Here is a 14,258-nt window from a genome sequence, read left to right on the forward strand (position 1 = left end):
GCTTTGACTCATGTTTGTAGGGGACAGCTATAATCACTACAGGGATTGCTATGCTCTTCATACTCCCTTAGCTACTGAGCTCTGGTAAGAGCTCTAGTTCCTGATCCTGCTTCGCTCTACAGAAGGAAGAGGTTCACCTACTGGAGCCTGGTCGTAGGTCCAGGGCGCAGAGCAGACGGCGAGATACCAGCCGAGCAGCGGTGGTTCGTAGAGTCTGCATTACTTATGGTGGCTACGCAGTAGTTATGGTGTCTACGGTGCTGATGATCCTTTGGGTAGCGCAAGGAGCATCTTTTTTTACGGTCCAACATCCAGCCAGCCTGGAGGCAACCTTAACATGCACTTACCTTCACTGTCACACACATGCACTTACCTTCACTGTCACACACGTGCACTTACCTTCACTGTCACACACGTGCACTTACCTTCATTGTCACTGTCACACATTTCCTGCATTGGAGCTTCCAGCTGACACGTTACACTCAGATCTTCCGTTTTAACATCTACATCAGTATTAATGACATATGAGCAAGCACTTCTTTACAGATTGATTTATTTATGGAATAAACTTCCATAAGAGATAATAATGACAAACACTGTGGGGGACTTTAAAAATGCCTGGGACAAGCATAAGGCTATCCTACGAACTAGATAAGTTTATACTGTTAGGTAATATCTGGGCAGACTTGCTGGGCCTATGGCTCTTATCTTCCGTCAATATCTATGTTTCTATGTGAGAACATTTATTGCAGACAAAATTTCATGGTTTAGGATTTTATTTCACCCCAAAGGCAACTAATGTTTAACACAGTAATGGGTACTTAATTGTCATACGCTTAAAAGGGAGAATCTACTTGAAAATTGTTATTGTTTAAAAATATAGACAATGCCTTTATTACCCATTCCCCAGTTTTGCATACCCAACACTGTTATATTAATACACTTTTTACCTCTGTAATTAACTTGTATCTAAGCCTATGTAGATGGACCCTTATCTCAGTTTCTTTCACAATCTTGCATTTCAGCCAATTAGTGCTGTTCCTGCATATTCATTATAATTCTACACAGGAGTGAGCACAATGTTATCCATATGACACACATGAACTAGCACTGCATGGCTGTAAATAGCGAATAAAAGGCACAGAAATAAGAGATGGCCTGCAGGGGCTTAGAAACAGGTAAACTGAGGTTACAAAAGTATATTAATATAAAAATGCCGGTTATGCAAAGCTGGGGAATGGGTAGTAAAGGTGTTATCTATCTATAAAAAAGTAGATTGTCCCTTTAATTCACTTTAATTAATCAAAATTTACATTTCACTCCTGTTGTGAAAAAAAAACAACTTACCTTTTAAACTTGACAGCAGCTCCAGCTTCCTCCGGTCGTCGCAAGCCATTTCTGATGTCAGAAATGATGGATAGGTCATCCTCCAATCACAGTTTCCCCCCTGGGGGAATCAGTATCTGATTCAACGCCGTGATTGGAGGAAGCCGGATTCCTCATTTTAGACCCAAGAAGAGTCTTTGCAACGGGTAGAGGAAGCTGGAGCTGCTGTGAAGATTAAAAGGTAAGTTTTTTTCGCAACAGGTGTGAAATGTAAATTTTGATGAATTAAAGTGCCGGTGCACTGAGAAAATCCAGCTATGCTTCACATGCACGAGCAGAGACAAATGCTAACACTAAAACTGTGATAACTTTTACTATAAGCATTTTTGCTAATACATGTATATTGCAAATATGTTTCTATTCAAAGATGTAATTCATCTATGCATTTAAATTTTGACCGGAATGTCCCTTTAAGTTTACATATAATAGACTGTAGATTAAATAATGTTCCACTACTGTGATCGTATTAAAACAATATTTACAGTATATTGCAAAGTACCAGAAACCAAGGTTATTCCTATATTTAATATTTATTAATGGCCAAAATGTCTGAGATCACAATAAAATAAAAGTTTTCAGAATACCACTTAATGAACTAGAAGAGGGATAGAGAGTGCACATGTGTGTATCATTTACATGAAGCAGAACGTGAAGAAAAAAAAAAAGGGAAGAGAGGGAATGCGTGTGTACCATTCACATGAAGCAGAGGGTGACAGAGGGCATGTGTGTGTGCCATTCACATGAAGCAGAGGGTGACAGAGGGCATGTGTGTGCCATTTACATGACGCAGAGGGTGAGAGAGGGCATGTGTTTACCATTCACATGAAGCAGAGGGTGAGAGAGGACATGTGTGTACCATTTACATAAATCATAGGGTGAGAGAGAAGGGAAGAGAGGGCATGTGGGTGTATCATTTACATAAATCAGAGGGTGAGAGAGAAGGGAAGAGAGGGCATGTGTGTGTATCATTTACATGAAGCAGAGGGTGAGAGAGAAGGGAAGAGAGGGCATGTGTGTGTATCATTTACATGAAGCAGAGGGTGAGAGAGAAGGGAAGAGAGGGCATGTGTGTGTACCATTTACATAAATCATAGGGTGAGAGAGAAGGGAAGAGAGGGCATGTGGGTGTATCATTTACATGAAGCAGAGGGTGAAAGAGAAGGGAAGAGAGGGCATGTGTGTGTATCATTTACATGAAGCAGAGGGTGAGAGAGAAGGGAAGAGAGGGCATGTGTGTGTATCATTTACATGAAGCAGAGGGTGAGAGAGAAGGGAAGAGAGGGCATGTGTATTTATCATTTACATGAAGCAGAGGGTGAGAGAGAAGGAAGTGAGGGCATGCGTGTGTATCATTTACATAAAGCAGAGGGTGAGAGAGAAGGGGGCAGAGGGCATGTGTGTGTATCATTTACATGAAGCAGAGGGTGAGAGAGAAGGGAAGAGAGGGCATGAATGTGTACCATTGACATAAATGTAGAGGGTGAGAGGGCACGCGTGTGTACCATTCACATAAAGGTATAGGGTGAGAGGGCATGCGTGAGTACCATTCACATGAAGCAGAAAGTGAGAGAGGGCATGCGCGTGTACCATTCACATGAATCAGAGGGTGAGAGAGAAGGGAAGAGAGGGCATGTGTGTGTGTGTGTGTGTACTATTTACATGAATCAGAGGGTGAGAGTAAAGCGAATAGAGGGCATGTGTGTGTACTATTCACATGAATCAGAGGGTGAGAGTAAAGCGAATAGAGGGCATGTGTGTGTACTATTTACATGAAGCAGAGGGTGAGATTGAAGAGAATAGAGGGCATGTGTGTGTACTATTCACATGAAGCAGAGGGTGAGAGAGAAGGGAAGAGAGGGCGTGTGTGTGTACTATTCACATGAAGCAGAGGGTGAGAGAGAAGAAAAGAAAAGGTAGGAGTGTGAACCAAATAGATTTTATTATTACAATCTGTCTGTACTGAGGCTCATCATTAACATAGGGGGGGAACATTTTAGAATCAGAGTTTTCTAATTGTGAAGCTTATACCATAGATCACTCACCTGCAGAGACTTCTGATGGCTGAATATTCTGTAGGTCTCCATGTGCTCCTGTGTGTAGATTTTCATCACTGTGACCGGTTAGTTCTAATAAAGAATACAATTAGTTTTATGGTTATATGGATTTAAGTGCAGTTATCTCACACAATCTGATTATACAGTAATATTACACAACACATCATTATTTGAAAACATTACTAGTAGCTTCTGCCATAGATCTGTTACCTGCAGAGACGTCTGATGCGGTCTCCACTGGCTGAATATTCTGTACTCTATGTGCTCCTGTGTATAGATTTTCATCTCTGTGACCTGTTAGTTCTAATAAAGAATAAAATCAGTTTAATTTGTTAAATGGATATGAAACAATTTTTGTTGCATCTAAAATAAATAAATATATATAAATGTATTCAATTAAGAACAAAACAAAGCATCTGTTTTGCACTTAAACATTTACATATATAAATTAATATACAAATTGATTTAGCAGTAATTCCTCTTGATCCTTTAACTGCGTTTTTATTATATTTATTGGGTACAAAACTAGTTTATAATCAGACAAATCATTAGATCACACATGACGGATTCACTGTAGATTTGCTCTGTGTCAGTCACGTCAGTAGTGTATGTGCATTTCCTGAGTGAGATATTTATTACTACACAGCGTTACCTGAGCTCTTATTTCCTGGAATCTTCATATTCCTTAGTGCTTGGTGAGTCTCCATCATGACGTCCTTGTAAAGCTCCTTGTGTCCCTCTATATACTCCCACTCCTCCATAGAGAAATACACAGCAACATCATCACGCTTTATAGGCACCTGAAACACACACAACTCATTCAGCGCTGACACAGGGACTGGTTCTGTCACACACTTTTACTGGCAGAGCCAGGATAATGTTACTGAGAAAATACAGAGACACAGACAGAAGGTGGGAAACATACAGGGCCAGAAGGGTCAGTAAAGGAGGTCACTGTGTTCTGATGCTGCTATAATGTCACATTCCCCAGCAGTACTCACCTCTCCGCTCAACTGTTGTATGCAGCTGTGGGAGGGCCTCTTCTTCACAATGGTGTATTCCTATAATATGTATGAGAAAGATCATCAGACTACATTTGCCTGGACTAACAAGTTCTAACAAGTTCTTGTTTACTTCATCTCATCACATCACAAAACATATAAATAAATAAAATATAGAGGATAATCTTGTGGGACCTCTAGGGATAAAAGCTGCTAAAGACTGAAGACATGAGCTCAAGAACATCGACATTGCTGGAACATTTAAGAGGGTGTGATGGGGGCAAAAAGTTGAGCCCTTGGTTAATAGGAGGTTCCACTGGTGCTGGGCTCCCTTGGGTATTAAGCCTTTTTTGTAGTTGGGGTCATGCAGAGGGGCCTTTAGGTTCTGGGATGAGTTTTTGCAATAGAGGACATGTAGTAGGGCTTTGAATGAGTGGGTTTTTTCTTTATGGTGGGAGGGGTCTTGGATATTAGGATTAGTATTTTTTTTTTTGCTGGGAGAGGATTTGTGTTGGAGGGTTGTGCAGGTGAGTGAGTTTAAATGGACATCCTATTGATTTTTTTTATTATTTTAAAAGATAGATAACGCCTTTACCACCCATTCCCCATCTTTGCATAACTAACAATCACATTGATTATGAGTTTTGCGTTTGTGTTTTAACGCTGAAAAAATGGCAATTTCAGCGTTAAAACAGTAACGCAGCCGGGGCGGAGCTTGGCCGAGCTGGGTGATGGCTGCCTGACTTGTTAGCTCCTAGGCCCCACTACCCAAACCAAACAAAAATAACTAGTAATATTTAGAGCAGCCATCTAGGGAATAAGGCATACATCGTGGTGTCAGTAGTGAAGCAGCCTAACTACATTAAAAACCCTCACAGTATTAGATCCCAGGACATACCAGCGGATACAGCCGAGACCACGCTGCAGAAACAGAGGAGCCTGATCTGTTTGAAGGCACACGAGAAGAAGGTGAGGGCGCCGGGGTCACGGGAATCCGACTACAGCAATCCTATAAATATAGGAAATAGAAGAAGACAGGACCGAGTTTACGGCGGGTGCCGGTCCCTGCAGACTGTGACGTCATCGGGCCTAGTGAAAACGGCAAGCGGGCCTGTCAGCAGTGTCAGTGTTCCGGCAAGAGGTGAAAACTAAAGGCAGCAGGTAAAAAGTGTATTCTTGCTGGGCATCGTGCAGGAGACCTCCGTTACACACAATAAAGGGGCAAAGAGAGCAGGACAATAATAAAGATACACCCCAATACCACTACCCGGTTAGAGCTATCCCCACACTGGGTTAAAGCAGAGACCAAGTCCACAGATTGATCAGGGCAAGTTTTAAGGGCTGAGATCTGAGAACATTTAAAAAGCACCTAAGTAAGTTATTACAAATAAAAGGGGAAATAAAAAGCAGACAGCAGCAGACAGAGAGTAAACGCCCCAACACCCCTATAACTGGCCATGCCAGGCCGCAGATCATATAAACCAGATACCCAAAATAAAACTAAGCCAATACAGCAATATCTTAAATCCCAGGACCCAGTAGCCACCACTCAGAAAATGTATATAACAAAAAGCCCAGAGCAGACAGGCCAGCAGAGTCCCCCTACTACCACGAGCACAACACAGATCCTGACTAAAGAGGATATTAACCCTTTGTGTACCAAGGAGGACATTAAGGAAATAGTGGGGGAAGTGAAGAAATGGTACGGAGAACTTAAGAAAGATATATCAAAAGTCACCAACAGAGTGTCAGCACTGGAAGAACATCAAAACACAACATATAATGATGTACAACATATTTCAAAAATGGTGTATGACCAGCAGGAGACAATACATCATTTATTAGAAAAGGTAGAAGATTTGGATAATAGAGGCAGGCGCAACAATCTGCGCATATGTGGCGTCCCTGAAACAATTCAACCCTCTGCTATAGAGGGGTGCTTACAAGACTTGTTTCGCACAATTAAAGGCATAAACAGCGCCCCAGATGTAAAAATTGAAAGAGCCCACAGAGCTCTGAGAGCTAAACCACCCCTGAAGGCGCCCCCCAGAGACATAATTCTGAAGCTTCTTAACTTTAAGGACAAGGAGGAAATACTTAGGCATGTGAGGCAAAACAGAAAATTATGCATGCAGGCAACCACATACAGGTCTTCGCCGACTTGAGCCCCGCCACCTTGCAAAAGAGAAGGGAATTACACTTCATCACATCAGTCCTTAGGGACAAAAACATTCCATACAGATGGGGCTTCCCGGTGAGTGTCATTGCCACAAAAGGAGGTACCACGGCAGTGTTCAGGAATCTGGATGATCTTTCCAATTACATTGAAGCTCTACAACTCAATATTCCAGATCCAGAGGAAGAGCCTCACGGCTTGAAGGATAAGCAACTCTTAAGGGGGAACCTACAAATGCATGCTTCACCGGACCCACAAGAAAAAGACTCTACAAAAAAATGACTTGTTTTCCTGGGATGGCTGGACAGCACTTTCATTCGTTACACTAAGGTTAAAGGTTGTATAAAATATTTTCTATATCAAAGGTTTGGGGGTGGGGATACTCCCTCAAGATAACTGTTGTTGTTAATATCTGGTTGATCTACTATTTGTTTGAAAATAGTGATAGATATTTCTGTCGCAGTAGTAAGAGAAAGGTTATCACCCAAACAGGGAAAAATTAGAAGATCGCCATCTCCAAATAGTTAATAGTTTACGATTCCAGTTGTAACCACTTGTTATCAGCACTGTATTACATTGTTCCTAATAATCTTCTGTCTGTTGTATTTAGTTTAACAGTTGTTTGTATTTAAACACAAAACCTTGGTTTTTATCTTTTCCTTATTACCTACATCAAAGCAGCACAACACAGTATAACTATAAAAATGGCTTCACGCGCACACACGCTTACACTCACGACAGTTAATGTAAAGGGTCTGAACAGCCCTGAAAAAAGGTCTATGGTCTTCAGAGACTTATACAAAAATACGGGAGATGTCCTGTTTATTCAGGAAACGCACTACAAGAAGGGTAGAGAACCAAAAATACTAAATCACAAATACAAAACTGCATTTCTGGCCTCAGGCCCCGCAAAAAAAGGGGGACGGGCATCTTGTTCAAAAACTCTGTGCATTTCCAAGCTACATATGTAGAAAGAGACAAAGATGGCAGATATTTAATCCTAGTAGGTCTCATGTACAATAAGTCGGTCACTTTTGTGAATGTGTACTTGCCAAACACAGAACAACAGCACACATTTAGGACTATATTTCAAACCTTACTGGTCCATGCAAAGGGAACCCTTTTTATCGGTGGGGACTTTAATTTGCCACTAGACCCTACCATGGATACGTCAACTGGAAACACCAGTACTCCCAAAAAGGTTATTAAGATAGTTAAAAATTACATACAACTGAGACTTCATGATACATGGAGGACACTTAACCCACTCACCAGGGATTACACATTCTACTCCCACCCCCATGCATCATACACGAGAATAGATACATACTCTCAGACCAAACCGGATTAGCAATGATAACAGACACTAAAATCCTACAGATCACATGGTCGGACCATGCTCCTGTGCAATGTATGTTTGAATGGCCCGACCTGCCACTGAAACCTTATATATGGAGGTTGGACGATTTCATGTTAGAACATGTGCCGTATGGTGCAGCAATAGAGAAAACACTGACAGACTACTTTAAAGAGAACACATCAGATGAAATAACCCCATCCACCATATGGGAAGCTCATAAAAGTGTATTGAGGGGCGAATTCATAGCTTTAAAGGCCAGGGACAAAAAGGAGAAAAGACAATATTTAAATTCCACATTAGAACAAATTGGCTACTGGGAAAGACAACATAAACAAGACCCGCAGTCTACGACTATTTTAGAATCCCTGACAACAGCTAGACAGTCCCTTAAAAATTACCTCATAAAAGAACACCAACTCAAATCTGCTTTACTCAAGGAGAAATACTTTGACGTGCAGGACAAGGCAAGCACCTCATTAGCCAGGGCCCTTAGGAGACGGCAGCTAAACACATATGTGCAGCACATCTCAGGCCATAAAGGTAACACACAAAGAGACAGCAAGAGTATTGCTGAGGTCTTCCGGCAATACTATACAACACTATATTACATAACAGAGACCGCTACACCGCAATCCATTGAGCAATACCTGACAGACCTAAATCTCCCCACATTGAAGAAGGAAGACACTGCCAGCTTGGACTCCCCCATTACATTAGATGAAATTAAAAAAGCAGAGCCCGGGACCAGACGGTTTCGGCATGAAATACTACAAAAAATATATAGAACACCTGGCTTCGCCTTTGGCAAACCTATTTAATTCATTCACGCCAACAACAGGCTTTACAGAAAATATGCTAGAGGCCCACATAACTGTCCTACCGAAGACAGGAAAACAACCAGATAGGCCTGAACATTTCCGCCCGATATCTCTATTAAATTCGGACATCAAAATATTTGCAAAAATCCTTGCTAATAGAATAAATCGACACCTACCTAAATTAATTAATTCGGACCAAGTGGGGTTTGTCCCAGGAAGAGAAGCAAGGGATAACACGATAAAAGCCCTTCAAATAATATCATATGCCAAAATTAACAAAATCCCAATGGTACTGGTCTCTACAGATGCCGAAAAGGCATTCGATAGGGTTAATTGGCAATTTCTAAAAGCAACCATGCAAAAAATGCAATTCGGTAACAAATTTTTAGCCCAGGTCTTCTCTCTATACGCACACCCCACTGCAAAAGTAAAAGTAAACGGCCTTCTATCAGATAAATTCCACATAAAGAATGGGACAACACAGGGGTGCCCGCTTTCCCCGGTACTTTTTGCGCTGACTATAGAGACATTAGCGCAAAAAATAAGAAACAATAAACAAGTTACAGGCGTCCATATAGGCAATAACGAACACAAGTTGGCGTTCTATGCGGACGATGTCCTCCTTACTCTTACAAACGTGGAATCAGCTTTACCTAAAGCTATAGAAATGTTCCATGAGTTCGGGCTGGTCTCAAATTTTTTAATCAATACTACCAAATCAGAATTGATAAATATATCATATGACGACAAGACACTAAATAGATTAATTCCCGACTGCCCCCTAAAGAAGCAAAACTCGAAACTCAAATACTTAGGTATTTACCTCGCACCAGACACAAAAAACATATTTCAGGCCAATTTTAAAAATCTGGAGGAGAACCTATTAGCAGACCTCTCTAGTTGGAGGAACAAATCCATCTCCTGGGTGGGCAGAATAAATGTAATTAAAATGAATGTTCTACCACAAATCCTATACCTGCTCCAGACAACCCCAATACATCTGCCACTTCATTTTTTAACCCGCATACAAACACTGATTGAACAATTCATATGGCAGGGAATCAGACCGAGAATTGCGAAACAAACTATGTATCTACCTAAGGAGGGGGGTGGGTTGGGGGTTCCTAATAACCACACATACAAATTAGCCATAACTTTGCACAGATTGCTAGATTGGTGCTCAAATAGCGAACACAAACAATGGGTCCAAATTGATAGGCACATTATGGGAGTAAGCAATGCTGGAACAACCGCATGGATTCATAACAAACAAAGACCTGAACTGATACATCAATACCCCATGCTATCTGAATTTTTTGCAACATGGGATAAACTGCTGGCCACATCCACAAATATCTCAAACACATGCTCTCCAATGCTACCCATATGTAACAACATTACACTACCTTGGAACCATAAAGTCAGACACACAGAGAAGGGTAGTCACATCAAAAATTGCACTATTGCAATATTTTTTCAGGACGGCAAACTCAGTTCACTGGAAAGCATCAAGGAAACACACCCAGATATAAATATGAATTGGTACTCATATTCACAAATGCACCACTACATAGAAACGCACCCACACAAACAGCTATTAGCTAGAAAGACAACCCCGTTTGAAAATATAGGTCTCCTAGAAAATACAGCTAGACACGCAATTTCCATCCTATACAAACAACTATCATCAATTGATAAGCTACAACTCCCGACGTACACTAGAGCCTGGGAGAGAGAAATGGGAACCAACATAAGCCACAAGGAATGGCACAGAGCATTCCAGGTCACTAAAAAAATCATCTATTTCCACCAGAGTATTGGAGGCAAACTACAAATTTCTAACTAGGTGGTATCTCACCCCAAGCAGACTCCACAAAATATACAAGACACCGAGCAACATGTGCTGGAGAGGGTGCGGGGAGATAGGAGACCCCACACATATATGGTGGAGGTAAGTAAGACTAGACACATTTTGGGAGGAGGTACTCCAACAAATGTCAGACATAGTATGCTGTCAGTTACCTAATGACCCTCTTATCCTTTTTTTCATCGCAACCCCGAAACTATCCAATAGCATAGCAAACACTCTATTGATACTATTAATCAATAGTGCTAAAATGCTGATACCAAAGCACTGGAAAACCAACATAGTACCCACGGTAGCAGAGTGGAGGGAGCAGGTAGAAAAACTTATTCAATTAGAGAGATACCATCACCTCAGATCAGGCACCGTAGAGACACATTAGTTAATGCTAAGTATGTGGAAGCAATATAAGCCAGACACGTCAAACTAGAACAGCTCCCCGCTAAGCCTGCTTTGGGGGGAGATTCACCCCACCCGCACACAGTAGACGGCCGCCCACAATAGGTAAGACAGGCCTAAAGGTCTGTCAGTTTAATTACGGACTATTGATCTAATACTTAGCTCGGCCCACAGATAATCCTTTACTATCATTTTCTCTAACTTGTGTAGGATAAATTCGAACACTAATTCAAAATGTATTACATAACACATGGGGTGCGGACATCAGTGTCCCATGGGCTTCTCACATTACTTTCTTACTTGTCAATTCTGTAGCTATGTGTTTGCATGTACTCAATTTGGTTAAAATGTAAACCAGATTATGATCATACAGAAGATCCTCTCGTCTGAAACCTGGACAATAACAGAGACACTTTATTGTGAAGAGACTAATCAAATAAGCGAAGAAAAGAGACCATATCCATATATAGTTTTAATGTGTTTGAACAAAAGTTATGGACAGACTGTAGAAAATACCATGTTATACCATCGCTAAATGATTCACACGCTGAATTAATGTTTTGTATGTTTAAGCGTTTTCAATAAAGCTCTTTGGAAAATGAAAAAAAAAATATATTAAAAGTAGTTACAATCCTAATAACACAATCGAATAAAAATTATTAAAAAAAAGTTAAAAATAAAAAATAAAAAAAATAAAACAGTAACGCAGCCATTACGAGTCTTGTCGGTAGAGCTGTACCGCAAGCATTTTAGCCTGTAACGCAACGTCCGTCCCACACTCAAAAAAAAAATATTACGTTTTTGTATGGGATTTCCATAGCGCTGCCATTACAAGTTTTGCGGTGAGGCTAAAAAGCTTGCGTTACACCCTATACCAACACGATCCGTTTCACAATCTCAGACCAGTAGTTTTAAGCAACAAAACTCATAACTAAAGTGTTACAAAGTACACTAACACCAAAAAACTACCTATTAACCCCTAAACCGAGGTCCTCCCGCATCACCCCTAATCTGCCGCTCCCGACATCGCCGCCACTAATAAAATGTATTAACCCCTATTCCGCCGCTCCCCGACATCGCCGCCACTAAATAAAGTTATTAACCTCTAAACCTCTGGCCTCCCACATCACTACCACTAAATAAACCTATTAAACCCTAAACCGCCAGATCCCCACATCGTCAAAAACTAAATGAAACTATTAACTCCTAAACCTAACAACCCCCTAACTTTAAATTAAAATTACAAGATCCCTATCTTAAAATAAATAAAAATTTACCTGGGAAATTTAAAAAACCTAAGTTTAAACAATAAATTAAACGAACATTACCATTATACTAAAATTAAAATAACTATCAATTAAATTACGCATTAAAAAACCTAAACCTACTAAAAAAAAATAAAAAAAAAAAATCTACAGTTACAAAAAATAAAAAATTACAAAAAAATTAAAAAATGCTAAATTATGAAAAATAACAAACAAAATTATCCAAAATAAAAACCAATTACACCTAATCTAATAGCCCAATAAAAATAAAAAGCCCCCCAAAATATAAAAAACCCCTAGCATACAATAAACTACCAATAGCCCTTAAAAAGGGCCTTTTGTAGGGCATTGCCCTAAAGAAATTCGCTCTTTTCCCTGAACAAAAAAAAATACAAAGACACCCCAACAGTAAAATCCACCACCCAACCAACCCCCAAAATAAAAAACCTAACTCTAAAAAAAACCTTAGCTACCCATTGCCCTGAAAAGGGCATTTGTATGGGCATTGCCCTTAAAAGGGTATTCAGCTCTTTTTCACTGCCCTTAAAATGTCATTTAGCTCTTTTAAGAATGCCCAAAACCATAATCTAAAAAAAAAAAAAAAACACCTATAAAAAGTTTAAGAAAACCTAACACGTTAGTGTTAGGTTTTCTTAAACTTTTTTTGATCCACTTACAGTTTCTGATGTCCGGACATCCATCCTCATCCAAGCGGCGAGAAGTCTTCATCCACGCGGTGAGGTCTTCATCCATCCAGGCGGCGTCTTCTATCTTCATCCCGGCGGCGCGGATCGGCTCCATCCTGAAGCAATGCGGCACGGAGCAACCTCTTCATGCGGTCACCACCGTACACTGAATCTTCAATGCAAGGGAGCCGTTTCAAAATAGCGTCCCTTGCATTTCTATTGGCCAATTTGATTTTTTAAATTCAAATCAGCCAATAGGATGAGAGCTACTGAGATCTATTGGCTGTTCAAATCAGCCAATAGGATGAGAGCTACTGAATTTTTATTGGCTGATTTAAACTGCCAATAGAATTTCAGTAGCTCTCATCCTATTGGCTGATTTGAACAGAAGACGCTGCCTGGATGGATGAAGACCTCGCCACCTGGATGAAGATTTCTCGCTGTTTGGATGAGGATGGATGTCCGGACTTCAGAAACTGTAAGTGAATCATCGGGGGTTAGTGTTAGGTTTTTTAAAACTTTTTTTGGGTGTTTTTTTTTTTTTTTTTTTTAAATTAGGGTTTTGGGCATTCTTAAAAGAGATAATTCCCTTTTAAGGGCAATGAAAAAGAGCTGAATGCCCTTTTAAGGGCAATGCCCATACAAATGCCCTTTTCAGGGCAATGGGTAGCTTAGGTTTTTTTTTAGAGTTAGGTTTCTTTATTTTGGGGGGTTGGTTGGGTGGTGGATTTTACTGTTGGGGGGTCTTTGTATTTTTTTTCAGGGAAAAGAACTGATTTCTTTAAGGCAATGCCCTACAAAAGGCCCTTTTAAGGGCTTTTGGTAGTTTATTTTAGGCTAGGGTTTTTCTTTATTTTGGGGGGGCTTTTTTATTTTATAGGGCTATTAGATTAGGTGTAATTGTTTTTATTTTGGATAATTTTGTTTGTTATTTTTGGTAATTTAGTATCTTTTATTTTTTGCAATTGTAGGATTTAATTTTTTTAGTAGGCTTAGGTATTTTTAATGTGTAAATTAATTAATTTAATTTGTAGTTATTTTAATTTTAGTATAATAGTAATGTTAGTTTAATGTATAGTTTAAAGTTTTTTTTAATTTCACAGGTAAGTTTTTATTTATTTTAAGATAGGGATCTTGCAATTTTAATTTAAAGTTAGGGGGTTGTTAGGTTTAGGGGTTAATAGTTTAATTTATTTTTTGGCGATGTGGGGGGCTGGCAGTTTAGGGGTTAATAGGTTTATTTAGTGGT

At 40.0% G+C, this 14,258-nt stretch overlaps 1 protein-coding gene across 1 annotated transcript in view; it reads right to left on the reverse strand.

The window, feature by feature from the left end:
- Positions 1 to 14,258, reverse strand: part of LOC128657001 (oocyte zinc finger protein XlCOF7.1-like) — a 107,694-nt gene that overhangs the window by 74,328 nt on the left and 19,108 nt on the right. Inside the window, exons 3-7 of the mRNA XM_053711216.1 lie at positions 4,442 to 4,501; positions 4,093 to 4,240; positions 3,651 to 3,743; positions 3,429 to 3,512; positions 426 to 503 (exon numbers count right to left, since the gene is read on the reverse strand). Coding sequence (XP_053567191.1) covers positions 426 to 503; positions 3,429 to 3,512; positions 3,651 to 3,743; positions 4,093 to 4,240; positions 4,442 to 4,501 — 463 coding nt within the window. The remainder of the gene's footprint in view (positions 1 to 425; positions 504 to 3,428; positions 3,513 to 3,650; positions 3,744 to 4,092; positions 4,241 to 4,441; positions 4,502 to 14,258) is intronic.

Source organism: Bombina bombina, chromosome 4 (assembly GCF_027579735.1).
Source record: "Bombina bombina isolate aBomBom1 chromosome 4, aBomBom1.pri, whole genome shotgun sequence".
In the NCBI taxonomy this organism is placed as follows: Eukaryota; Metazoa; Chordata; class Amphibia; order Anura; family Bombinatoridae; genus Bombina; species Bombina bombina.